This window comes from Molossus molossus, unplaced genomic scaffold (genome assembly GCF_014108415.1).
Source record: "Molossus molossus isolate mMolMol1 unplaced genomic scaffold, mMolMol1.p scaffold_m16_p_14, whole genome shotgun sequence".
NCBI classification, from domain to species: Eukaryota; Metazoa; Chordata; class Mammalia; order Chiroptera; family Molossidae; genus Molossus; species Molossus molossus.
The window spans coordinates 57,538,183-57,551,947 of NW_023425349.1; the positions used below are offsets into that span (position 1 = coordinate 57,538,183).

Genomic DNA, 13,765 nt, shown 5'->3' on the forward strand with positions numbered 1-13,765 from the left:
TCCCAAATGGGAACTGCAAAGCCACAGGATCTGTCAGGAGTGGACCCTCGAATGTTATGGGGAAGGGGAACTTAGTGGCCATTTAAGTCCTCAGGAGATGAAAATGCTCAGATTCCTTGATTCTGGTGGGTGTTTTGTCTGGTTTGCTCATGATGGTTATGGAGAGCTGGTGAGCAGAGGCAACTGCTGTGTCGCACTGACATGCTTCTGGGCTGTGACAATCAGGGTACATCACAGTATCAGGCCACATCCGCTCTGGTTTCAGTTAGGTTCTACCTTCAAAGAGAATATTTTGTCTGCCTCTTGCAAATGCAGGAAACCCACTCTCCTCAGAGGACAGTTATCTCTGAGAACATCACATAGAAATCAGGGAGCTCAGCTCAGGAAGTTTTAGGGATCTTCTATTTCCTCTTCTTTTTTTAAAATTCTTTTTTCCTTTATTAATCTTAGAGAGAGAGTGGAAGGGAGAGGGAAAGAGGGCTAGAAACATCACTGAGAGAGAATATCAATTGGCTGCCTTCTGCATGCCCCACACTGGGGATTTGGCTCATAACCCGGGCATGCACACCGACTGGGAACTGAACTGAAGACCTCCTGGTGCATGGGTCAGTGCTCAACCACTGAGCCACACCGACAGGGCTATTTCCTCTGCTTGATCAGGTGGGCCTACATGGGCTTACCTAAAGGCTCTCCAACACTTTGAGGCAGGATGAGGGAGGGCGTGAGGTGCCCAATTTCATCTGAATGTCAAATAAACAAAAAATAATTTCTTTAGTTGCACTGGCTGATTTGGCTCAGCCATTAGAGACTCGGCGCACAGACCAAAGAGTCACGGGTGTGACTTCAGTTGGGGGCACATATCTTGGTTACAGTTCTGTCCCCCACCCTAGTCAGAGTCATGTGAGAGGCAACCAATTGATGCATCTTTCTCACATCAATATTTCTCTCTCTCTCCCTCCCTCGCTCCCTCCCACTCTGTCTGAAAATAAATGGAAAATTATCCTTGGGTGAGGATTTAAAAACAAAACAAAACATCTCATGTAGTAAGATATATACTAAAAAATAGGCCACAGTTATACTAAAAATTATTGTTTTTCGGAAATTCAAACATAACTGGGCATCCTATATTTTAACCAGCAACCGTCCACAGGAGGGACCAGCACTTAAAATAAATGGCTTCTCCAGGATGAAACCCTGGGTTGGAGAAAACAAAGGCCATACTGAGCTGTGACTTTTTGAGGGGAGGAATGAAGTTGGTTTTATTCACGCCAATTAAGCAATCACAGATGATCCCATTAGAAATCCAAACTCGTGACTAACATGGGACTGAAGACCAGGAAGAAAGAAAAGAAAGATTAAGAGGGGAGAAGCAATCTTCACAGACAGGGCCAGCCACAGACGGAGGAAGACCCCATCCGGGAAGGTAAGAGCGTTGCCGTCTGAGCAGCCGAGGTCTTGTTCTTTCAGAACAGGGTTGGGGAGGTTCTGGTGGATGCCTGCACCCTCCCTCATTGCCTCTCTGATGCTTGGCCATCAGCAGAAACCCTCCACCGTGTTTGTAATTTCCCAGCTTCTGGAGGTTCACAAAGCCTCCGAGATGCTCGCTCCAGACTGCCAAGCAGCAGAGCAGAGAAGCAGGACGAGCGGGCTCTGAGCACTTGGTCCTGCCACTCAAGGACTGCTTCTCCTGGGTCCGGCTGGGTGAGGGGCTTTGCTGTCCCTACGGTGTTTGCCAAGGCTCCAAATTGGAGGTATAGATTTACAAAAACAATTTAACACAGAATTAATTGAGTTTTGTGTCTGTGATTTTGAATCCAGCGTTCACCCCTACATTATTCACCTGAGTTGATCAGTGAATTCAACTGTAATTTCTTTTTTACCTCTGGGAAGGGCAGATTACACAGGAAATGCCCCGGTGAATTCCCCTCTCCACCCTCCCACTTCTCTCCTGCTGTTTTAAACAGGCTCATTAATACAATTCTATGGGGAGCCAACCTTTGAAATTCATGAGAACAATAAGAGGGAAGAAAAACACACAATAGCAAGGACAGAAGAGAAACCACCATTGGGTTTTGGCAAGCGCACTTTAATCATGACCACTGTAGTTCATGAGCTTTTTGTTTATTAGTATTATAGTTTAAATTTGTGCATTATAATTACATAAATATATAAAAAACACACAAACATTATATATGGGTGCATATATAACACATGCATGCATTATATAGGCATATTATATATTTATGTATACTTTTTTAAAAAAATCCCAATCATGAGACTTGAATAAGGGAGAAGCAGAAATTGATTTTAGTAGGAAGGACAATAAATTGTTACGAGAATCAGGCTATGGGCTTCTTCAGCTTACTTTGGGAGGTTGAACATGGACTAGACCAGGCACCTGGAGGAGGTGTTCTCCTTTGTTGGAAAGTGGGCTGGGAGGATGCTGTGCTCGGCCACACAAAAGTCATCCTAGCCTTCTGTTTGTGCAAGGATTGATGTCAAAGGATATCTTCAGAGAAAGGTAACTCCTTGGGCCATGGAAAGTAAGGACTAATAAAAATGCTTTTTGTTTCTCTACAGTGGATGTTCAAGAGTCAAACTGAAGGCAAATGAAGAGCATTTTCCTCCAAATAATAACTCAGTTTGAAAACCTTTTGCTTTTTAAAAAATTTCTTCTTTGAATTTAATTTTCATTTGGTGGGAGGCGTTACAAACCTGAGCAATTTTCACTTGATAACAATAATAGAAGCAGATACACATCATCTCACAGAGAGACCAGGGTCCCAGCTGTCCATGGTCACCTAGTGGGAGTGTCTTTGTGGGTCTTTGTGAGATGACAAGCAAGGATGCTCTGGATACATTAAATGATGCCTGTGTGCCTCTACTGTTAGGTGTCCTGTGACCCCACACGATGCCTAGTGAAGAGGGCCACTTCGTCTATGGGCACCCCAAGAGCGGGCACGGCCACTTCTACATCACAGCTCAAGAGTAAGTTCAAAAGTTTGCTAACACAGCCTCTGAATTCCACCGGCACACGCCCGTCCACCAGTCTCTCCAGTGTCTCTCTCTCCAGAGGGTAGAAACCGTGGCAATAAAGTGTGCAGAGTCTGTGGTCCCACGAGGGCTCACACACACTTCTCCAAGGCCGAGCAGGCAAGGTGATAGGAATGGTAGACAGTTGGATCTGGTTATTTTTGTCTGCATTCTTGGCTAGTAGGCCTTTGCTGTAGGTTCCCAGGCTGAAAAACAATGTCTGGGAGCAGTTTGCCTCTTTCCTCAGGTCATGTACTGTCTACTCCTCTCAGGCTCCTGAAGGGGGTCTGCAGACAGAGCAAAGGGGAGTTGCCAAAGAGCTAGTGAGGATGAAAGGCATCGGCGACTGACTCCAGGGCGAACATGGTGGTCAGAACATCTGCAGCGTAACTTGATCAATGAAAAATAAGTATTTATGTGATTAAGCATTTCTAAGGGCTAAACATTGTATAACCCACCCAAGACATTATTCTTGCCTTTAAAAAAAAATCTTATGATCTAGTGGGAGAGTTGGGTGCGAGGATAATTTTAGCAAGGGTGAGTGCTGGATGGGAACACGGCTGTGGGGCGCACCCTGTGTGTGCAGCTGTGGTGCTGGGAGGGGAGCTCCGCCCTCCGAGTGGGGACTCCAACAGGACAAACAGGGAGCCATCTCTAAGTGATCTGCTGGCAACTTCCTGCAAACCTGCTGTCCGGGAAAGCACTGTGGATACATCTTTCCTAGAGTGAACTTGCAGGGCAAGCAGGTTTTAGAACCCAGCCAAGGCACTGAGGAGGAATTTTCTCAAAGATTCTGCAGGATTTTCTTCTCCACCCCACCCCCAAACAACCAGACACATAAAAGTTTAGTTCATTAATCCTCTCATGAAAAATCTGCACAATCACCACAGATGAAGTCACTGAAGAATCTTTACGCCTTCTTGCCAGCACCCACACTGGCCTCTGCAGTCCCCCTGACTGTCTTCCTCCTGGTCTTGCGTTCCCTCCCCTCTTCCCTGGAGGGCGTCTTCTCCTACAGGCCACGTCTTGCAGGTCTGTGTGTGGGTTCATTTTTTTTGCGTGATACAAGGATCATAAATCACGCCAAAGCCGGTTGTCTCGCCGCCACCAAAATGGGTTCTGGATCCAAACTCAAAGATGACATCTGGTATGGTCTTATACATTTGGGTTAGTTTTTCCCGAATTTCTGTCTCGGGTACTGTTGCCTTCCCAGGGTGAAGGACATCAATGTCCATTTGTTTCCGCTGGAGTAGTCTGTTGGTCATGATCTTCCTGGTCCGGATAGTTACTATGTCATTCATGATGGAAGGTGATCTCCCTGCGGGATTTTCTAAAGTCCCTGCATGGTCACTGAGGGTAGCGGTGTGCAGATGTTCTGAAAAAATGTCCCAAGAGAAAAAGTATGCGCTTTGAGGGTTACACTGCCCATGGTATGAAGTAGGGTATTGTTTTAGGTTCTGCATGACAACTTAACAGACCCCACTGCTGTGAAACCTCGTAGAGGGGGGTTCTCTGAGGCGAGAGGGCACAGTCGCCCATGAGCTTGAGCAAATGCAGCTTCCTAGGCACTGCCACCCAAGAGGCTGATTCAGTGGGACTGGGGGTGGGGCCAGGACCTGTACTTGGGTGACTCCGCTGCAGGAGGTACTGGGGTGACACTCTGAGGACTCAGCCCTGCTGGGCAGTGGGTTTCTCTGGTGTCTGGCACGTGCTGATGTTTCCTGCTCTCAGTCAGTCCCTCCGGCTGTGTGAGTACAACGTGACCGTGTGTAAAGAGCCGGAACAGAGCTCTGTCTGTGTCATGATGTTCAAGGGGATAACCGCAGACCTGGTGGGTGCAATCAGGGCGCAGGCATGCTGGGAACTGGGTCAGCTGCCTTCAGTCACGAGAGCCCACCGAACACTCCATGTGACGGCTTCAGTTCAGGACAGGGCGATCCGGCAGCAGAAGCACCGGCTAGGGTGATGGGAGACCTGGGTCTGGCCCAAATTCTAGCACTCACTCACCCGGTACCTCAGGCCAGTCGCTGTGAAAGGTGGTTCTGCTGCTTACCTGTTGTGTAATCTTAGGCATTTTACCAGCCTCACGTCTTGGGATGTCGGCTGTGAAATGAACCTCATACATTCCTCAGAGGGTTATCATGAGGATGGAATAAAAGCCTCTAGGTGGGGGGCTTGGCACTAATTGGTGCTCAGTGAATGGCAGAGTGGCACCTAAGGTGGTACTGATGCTGATGGGTGGTGGTCAGGTTCAGCTTCGTGATCTATACAGTGGCGGACTGGCCTGTCGACTAGGCTAGAGTTTTATCCAGCACTGTCATCCATGTTTCTCTCTGTCCCACTGGGAGATGGACCTTGTTCCCTCAGCTGTCCTGAGGGGGAGGTGGTGCAGCTGGTGGTACTGGGCAAAGGTCTCTCCAGGAGAAGTCTCAGTTAGACCATGTGGCACCTGCAGCTGCTCAGTCTCTTATGAATCGCCCAGTTCTGCAGAGCCTTTCTTTTATCAGAGATAAAAGACTCTGTGCTCTCTGTTTTGTTGATGTTGTTCATGCTGTGAAGTGGAAAATCAGGCAGATGTTAGCTAATTGACAACGTTATGCAGGGAAAGCAGAGCCTTGGGCCTTGGAAACAGGGTGAGTAATGCTTCCCATGGGCCACTGGCCACAGGGCCCAAAAGGCTGGCTTGGACTCCTGGACTGCATCCTGCTGCTGACAACCAGATTCTTCTCAGTGATGCTGCAGCTGTGCTCCTGGTTCAGCTCAGACACTTCTCCCCAGGGCTGAGCCCCACTGCTATTTCTTTTAGTAATCATGCCTGCCAGGTGGGAGGTACTTACTATCTACAGAGTGCCTGACTCCAAATGTCATCCGCCCCCTCTGACTGGCCAAGAGGTCAGACCTCTCATCTCGGCCACCCCAGGGCTCTGCTGCCAGCTCCATTCTGAGGTCCCTCTTTCAGGTCACTCAGGTGTGACCGGAGTAAGCAGAGCACTAAGCCATGGATCTGGTCCTCAGTGACTTGCACTAGATTCCCGGAGCAAGCAGAGGCCAGATAGTAGCTTGCCTAGCTGAGCATAACCCAGGACATGTGTCCTACCTGGGCTGGGCTCTGCCATCCTATGTGATCTCTAAATCCTCCAAGTCCCACTTTCATCTCTTCTGCCGGAATGTGCCAGCTCTGAGCCCCTGGGGGCCAGTTTCCAAGCTCTTTCCCCTGTATTACCTCTCTCCATCCCCAACCAAAACATGCTCTGTGGGAAGTTGCCAAGCGCTTTATTCTCACTAGTGTCAATAACTCACCAGAGGTTCAAGTAACATTTTGCCACAAATACACATACTTTTAAACAGTTATTTTAAGAAGACATAAGTTGTTTATTCACTTTTCAGGGAGACTGGTGTTATGACAGAGAGGATGTGAATTTGTAATCAGCTATATATAATTCATTTGTTCATTTTTTATTCATTTATCTGGCCATCCAGACAACCATCCATCCATTCATCCATCCACCCAGCTTCAAGAAATACTTCTTGAAATACCTGACCCTTTCAAGGCATTGAGGACACACACACACACACACACACACACACACACACACACGAAAAAACTCCTCTGGGAGCTCTTTTTCTATTTCTAGAAGAAACAGGTAAGGACACTGCTGATGACCACAGGGAGGCCTGTGAGAGAAGGCAGGATGGGTTGCCTTCATGCTGGGAGGAATGATGCTGAGTCTAGGAAGGTGAGGATAGTACAGAGCAGGACTGGAGATAGGAGATGAGCAAGGGATGCCGTGCAGGGGAGGGACTGAGCAGAAAGGGCACAAGGGAGAGTCAAGTTCAAATCCTATGTTACCTCTGTAGGACCATCAGCAAGGTGCTTAACCTCTACATTTCTTTCCTCGTCTGTGAATTGGGGATGATAAGTGGTGCCTGTTTTCAGGGTTGCTGTGAGAATTAAATAAGCTAATGTATCTACAATGTTTAGCATGACACCCGACTTATAGTAGATGTTAAGTCAGTGTTAATCTCCATTTCCTTTTTGTGGACTGAGAGTTGGGGAGAGTGATTTAAACCAGCCCTGAAAAAAAGAAAATTCAGTAAATAGTCTACATGAGGGTTAGTGGCACTGCACCTCTTGCACCAGGAACTTGGGTGCTTGGGCCATGCCAGTTAGCACGGCTCCTGTTGGCACATACCTGAGAGATTCCTAGAGGAGGTGCTGCCCCTGGATACAAGTGCTGGAGGGCTGGTGGGTGCCTGGTGTGCCATGTGGTAGGAAATTACTTGGGGGCTGGGTGGTGCTGTTCTGGGCTGGCAAAGTCCCTGTGAAGAGAGAGGAATGTTTGATCACATTGTGGAGCAAGGCTCCTGTACTGAGATGGGCCAGGGTCTATCTGTGGGTCTATCTCTTGGGCCAGGATCGCAGGGATTGGCGTCCTGACAGTGATCCTGGGAATTCTACTGTTCCTCGGCTGCTGGTATTGTAGAAGACGAAGTGGATACAGGAGCTTGAAGGTTGGTAAAGCTCCCACTGCTGCGGTCCTTCCAGACCCAGGATCCCACTTCCCATTTTTCCTCTGAATTTCTGGGCAGTGGGGTAACATTTTCAGGATCACCTCTAGCTCTGATTCCTAGTTCTGATGAGTCTTTCCCTACATTGTACTTCCTGCAACTCTTTCTCGGCCACTCTTTGGTTCCACTCAGAGCAAACTTGAGTGCCTGGCTATGCACGTAGCTGAGCACTGATAGTCTGTGGGGACAGGGCAGGGTTTATGATCCCCCTGCACAGCAAACAGCAGCATATGAGACACTCCAGGTCCTACGAGTCCTTTGGGGGATTCTCACTGCCTCTGTAGCTTCACTTAGTGGCCACCTCTCTCACCTTTCCTCTTCACCCCTTTCCTCTCAGGTTGTCTGAGAATTCTTCCAACTCCGATATACCAAGCAACCCAGGATACCCAGGACCCATCTAGCCATCAGTTCAGGGAGGTAACCATTCACTCCTCAGCAGCAAAAAGGACCACCAGGTTTTTAACAGGCTCCATCTTCCTTTGATGGCCAATGCGGTTCTAATAGGACTTTTTCTTCTATACCCATACAATTAGGAAGCCAACAAGTGACATGGTCCAGTCTGGGGGTAGCAGGATCCTCCACAAACGGGAAACATCAACTGAGTCTCTAAACTATAAAAACTACATGCAAACGAGCAATGAAATAAAAGGCGAGAAGTCTCTCTCTCTTTCTCCCCTCTACCCCCTTCCTCCCTTTTCCCTTCTCTCTCTCCCTCTCCTTCTCTCTCCTGTCTCTCTTTCTTGTTATTACAAATCTGAAAGCTTCTGAGGTTGATACATAATGGAAAAAAAGTTATCTTTACAAAAGATGTCAGAAAGTCCCATTCCTCATTCAGAGGGAAAGATTCTGTGATGGAGGGGAGGACTGGTGTGGTCGGGGGGCTATAGCTTGGCAGACTGAGGAGGAGAGAGGAAGGTGAGAACTGTAGCTTTGAATTCTTCTGAAGCTGGGGAAGTCCCATGTGTCCATTTTCCTAATACCCATTTTGCCAGAGTGTCCCAAATACAAACCATGAAAGACAGGCTGACTTTGGGGGCTGACATACCCATCGAGCAGCAACCCTTTCGTGTATTGACATTTCATGGGAAGGAGGAACAGTTGTTGAGTCTGAATAAGACTCCAAACCAAGTCCCATAGGGAAGCCTTGGGTTAGGAGGTTAGGGATGAGACCCTGCTTATTTGATACCTCTCTGTGGCCATCCACAGCAGGTCAGTGAAGGGGAGGAGGGGCCTTTGCTCTCTGCCACAGGACCCCATTTGTACCTCTAGCATGAAGTATGGCATGCCTTGCAATTGGCTATTTACTTTTTGCCTCTTCCACCCTTTCTCTTTCTACCATTTATAATCTGGAATGTACAGCATTTCTTTTTTATTTTATTTTATTTTATTTATTTATTTTTTTTAGGAAAAGAGAGAAACATCGATGTGAGAGAGACACATTAACTGGGTGCCACTCGCACGACCCCAACTGGGGCCAGGGACAAAACGCAACTGAGGTACATGCCCTTGACTGGAACCGAACCCGGGACTCTTTGGTCCACAGGCTGACACTCGTTAGAGCAAAACCACTGAGCAAAACCGGCCAGGGGGGATAGTATTTCTTTTTTAAAAAACTATGTTTTAATTGATTTTAAGAGAGAGGGAAGGGAAAAGGAGAAGGAAAGAGAGAAACTTTGATGAGAGAGAAACACTTATGAGAGTGAAACATCAATTGGCTGCTTCCTGTATGTCCCCTACTGGGGATCGAGTCCAAAACCTGAGCATGAGCCCTGCCCGGGAATTGAACCTGCAACGTTTCAGTGCATGGGACAGTGCTCAGTCACACTGGCCAGGGCTGGAGAATATTTCTTATTCATCTTTGTACCTCCAGTGCCCAGCACAGTGCCTGGCACATGGCAGTCACCCAAGTGTATGGCATTAGTTTTGGTCTCATTGTCTGCCATTGACTTGCTTGATGACCTTAGATTTTAACTCCTCTAAGGCTCATTTGCTCTGTTCTATACCTAGACAGATGATGTAATATCACGTGTATCTGTTTTTATTTAACATATATACTTTTTTATACAGGTTCTATTAAGTTTATGTTTGTATATAAAAAAAAATCACAATGATTTAGCTTTTCAAGGAGTGAAAGTTCTACAAACTCAGTATGTTGGAACTCATTTCCCAACCGTCCACAGTTGTTTGCTAGATGATACTAGACATAAAGACAATGTTTTCAAAATATTCCTTTCTCCTTCACCCCTCTCATTTTATACTCATTCAATTTAAGAGTAACAGAGAGTCTGAACATAGAGTCTCAGATACTGGGAACATTTTGCTTGGTAAGGTCTGAACTCAGCCAACTGGGCCTCCTTACTCGAGGTCTAGATCAGTGATTTGTGGTGTCCGGCATATGTGTTTGTATTCCCTGGTTCCCTACGGTCTAAAAACGCTCTCTGTCATTTATTATTTTAATTAATTTTAAACTCTTGTTTTGAGATTTTCATATCTCCTGAAATGCCATGTTGGGAATTAGCAGTCTCAGAAATGTAGGCTGGAATTACGTAAAATAGTGTGTCAAGTGCAGTGTAATTATCTCCCTGTCTCTCTTTGGTGACTCTATTTTCATTTTAAAACAGAAGGACATAAATGACAACAAATGCAAGCTCTGGGTATCGGAGTTACTGCACCTTTCACAACCTGCATTAAGCTCTGAATGCCCACTCCCCTGAGTGCAGAATGGTAGCAAGGTTGGTTGGAATTTAGATCTCCTAAAATTTCTCCTTTGGCTAACAATTCCCCTTAGACCTGGAAAACATCTTTGAAACTACTTTTGGCAGCAATGTGTTTCTTCAGGAAAATGATTCGTAAGGAGCTGGAAGTTGGTTTTCTTATTTACCAATTTTACTCTTTTATTTGGAAGCTTAGAACACAATACTTTAGATTCTTGGAGAACAGCTGAGCTTATGCCCATCTGCTGGTGTTTGTTTCTCGGTGCATGGCCTAGGGCTCCTGCATGCAAATCACTGGGGTTCCTGCTAAAATGCAGATTCCAGGTCTAGCTCTGGTGGTGAGACCCAGGAACCTGCCTTTTTTCATGCACACTATGGCAGGTGAAAGATTAAAAAACAACAAAGCCCTGGCCGGTTTGGCTCAGCGGTTAGAGCGTCAGCCTGTGGTCCACAGAGACCCGGGTTCGGTTCCTGCTAAGGGCATGTACCTTGGCTGCAGTTTGTCCCTGGCCCTGGTTGGGTCGTGTGGGTGGCGTCCACTAGATGTGTCCCTTTCACATCGATGTTTCTCTCTCTTCCTCTCTCTCCTTCCCGCTCTATCTGAGTGAAAAATGGAAAAATGTCCTCGGGTGAGGATTAAAAAAAACCAAAAAACAAAAAAACAAAGAAAAAGAATAAAAGCGATTAGTAAGTAAAGGGAGAGATGCATTGAGTGCCTTTTCTGAGGTGTATCTCTAGGAGCTGGGGAGGGAAGCAGAATCTCCCCGCATCTTCATGTCAAGATCATGCTCCTTCTCCGTGATTGTTTTAAGCCACTGAGTTTTAGGACGGTTTGCTATGTAACGACAGATAGCTGAAACATGCTGTTTGATTAAATTTGTGTATGTTTTAATCAGGACTTTTTGCACTCACAGAAAGAAGATTGGACTATATTTTCTTTTCTTTTTTTCCCCTGTCCTTGTCTGCTTTTCATATCAACATTATACAATCCTTTAAAAATGAGCTGGGATGTATTCCTTTTTCCTAGTTTCTGAAACATCTGGGTAAGTTTGAAATTATTTTCTCTTTAACATTTGATTAAAAAGGGAAAAACTAGCCCTGGCCCATTTTGTTCAGTGGTTAAGAGCATCCACCTGCAGACCAATGAGTCTCGGGTTTGATTCTGGTCAAAGGCACTTACCTCGGTTGCGATTCATCCCAGGCCCTAGTCGGGGTCCTGGGGGAGGCAACCAATCAATGTGTCTCTCTCACGTCGATGTTGTTTTTTTTTTTTCTCTCTCTCTCCCTCCCTCCCTCCACTCTCTCTGAAGATTAATGGAAAAAATAGCGTTGGGTGAAGATTAAAAAAATAATAAACAAAATCAGTGATGAAATACCCCACCTCACCAGGGTGGACAGCTCCTACAGTCTCCACTTTGGTTTGTGTCTCGGTCTTACACAGCTTTTTATTGATTTTCTTTTTTTTAAGAGACAAGGAACAGAGAGAGAGAGATAGCACGATATATATATATATATATATATATATATATATATATATATATATATATATGACAGAGAAACATTGATCGGTTGCCTCCTGTACATAGCCCAACTGGGGATCAAACCCATAACCTAGGTATGTGCCATGACCAGGAATTGAACCTGCAACCTTTTGGTGTATGGGATGATGCTCCAACCGAGCCAGTTGGCCAGGCCAAAGCACTAAGCTTTTACCCACCCTCCCCCCCGATAACTCAGGGTGCATAACTTACCTTAGATGGACTTGTCATCATTGTTGCAATGATGACTTGGAAGCTCAGGGCCACAACCACAGCGTTTCTGTCACAGTATATGCATTCAGTGTTCAAGATATTTTGCTGTTGTTATGGGAAAGGCAGAAATAGAGTGTATCCCTGACGTCACGTTAGCATATGCTTATCCTCACTGTGATACCAGCTCCTGCCTCACCAACTCTGACCTACTCCACTTGCAATCATTCTGAGGTTCATTTTTCGGATTCACTCTTTTTCTCCTTCCCTTTAAAAATCTTCATTGACTAACAGATGCCAGGCATGGTACTAGGTGCTTTACCTTTAGTTAATTCCTGCATCACCTCTGAGAGGTAGGTGATGCTATTTTCATATTACAGATGCAAACACTGGAATTCAGAGGGATACACAGTATGTGGCAGAGCCAAGATTAAAACCCATTCTTAAAAATTCACTTTCTTTCTCACTTCTTCAATTGACTCAATAATTTCTTCTCACCCACTGACCTTTATGGATTCACATTTCAGGACAAAAGCCTTTATGCTGGCACTCCAAGCACCTTGACAGGAAGATGTCCACAGGAGGGACTTGGTCACCAGGTCAGCAAACTGCATTTTCTGGAGAACAATTATGAACCTGTGGTAGGTTGAGATCTTGCATCTGGATGCTTTTAACTCAAATGAATAACATTGTTCCCAAAAAGCAAGGACAATGTGAATGTATTTAATGCTACTGAACTGTACACCTAAAAACCATTAAAATGGTAAATTTTTGTCTATTTTACCATAATAAAAAATAATAATACAGGTAAAAATCAAGGGAAGCACAGAGATTTTCTTAGATTGTGTTTCCTCATACCCCAACTTTCTAGGGCCAGTAATAGAGCCTTACATGTAGGTTCCAAAGGAAGAACTTGGTTCTGGACACAATGTCCTTTCGTCTTATGTGTTTAGTTTGTCCATGTCCTGAACATAGATATATCAAAGGGACAAAATGAAAGACCTATTATTAATTGTATAGCGCTCTGCTGTGCAATAGGGTAGCCACCAGCCACGTGTCTATTAAGCACTTAAAGCACAGTAGTTTGAATTAAGATGTGCACTACTTCATACCAAACTTCAAAGACTTAGTATGAGGAAAGAATATAAATAATTCATTAATGAATTTTATATTGGTTACATGTTGAAATAATATTTTGAAATATTATGTTGAAATGATATGTTGAAATGATAATATTTTGAAAGGTGGTGTTAAGTGAAATATATTATTAAGATAAATTTCATCTGTGGTAAAAATGCAATGTATTTAGTGTCTGTAAGCAGGGTTCAATAATTCATTAATTAGGGCTTGGGACTTCTACTGAAAATAATATTCCAGGTATATGTACGCTTTTGAGATTTGGGGAAGCCCTTTAGCCCCATTTTTCTCTATTCTTGTCCCCAACAATGTTTCAACAGATACCCTTGTAAAATTTAACAAGGATTACCTTGTTGGGTGGAAATTAGATGTGGACACTTAAAAATTTCAGTCCGGAGCAAAAGCAGAAATATGCTACCTACTTTGACTTAGTGGCTCTCCTAGAAACATATGTACTGTTGCCAAGCCCTCACTCTCCTTTTCTCCCCCTCACAGGTTCCCAACGCTCCACCTGCCTATGAGAAACTCTCCACACAGCAGTCACCACCACCTTATTCTCCGTGA

General features: G+C 45.3%; 1 protein-coding gene and 1 pseudogene across 1 annotated transcript; one reads left to right on the forward strand and one right to left on the reverse strand.

The window, feature by feature from the left end:
* The first annotated feature begins 1,363 nt into the window (after nt 1-1,363).
* MLANA (melan-A) lies at nt 1,364-13,765 on the forward strand. Its single transcript, XM_036261499.1, has 5 exons — nt 1,364-1,423; nt 2,892-2,988; nt 7,449-7,545; nt 12,592-12,705; nt 13,697-13,765. The coding sequence occupies exons 2-5, from the start codon at nt 2,912-2,914 to the stop codon at nt 13,763-13,765; spliced, it is 357 nt and encodes a 118-aa protein (XP_036117392.1). The 5' UTR covers nt 1,364-1,423; nt 2,892-2,911.
* Nucleotides 3,944-4,334, reverse strand: LOC118629946 (annotated as a pseudogene).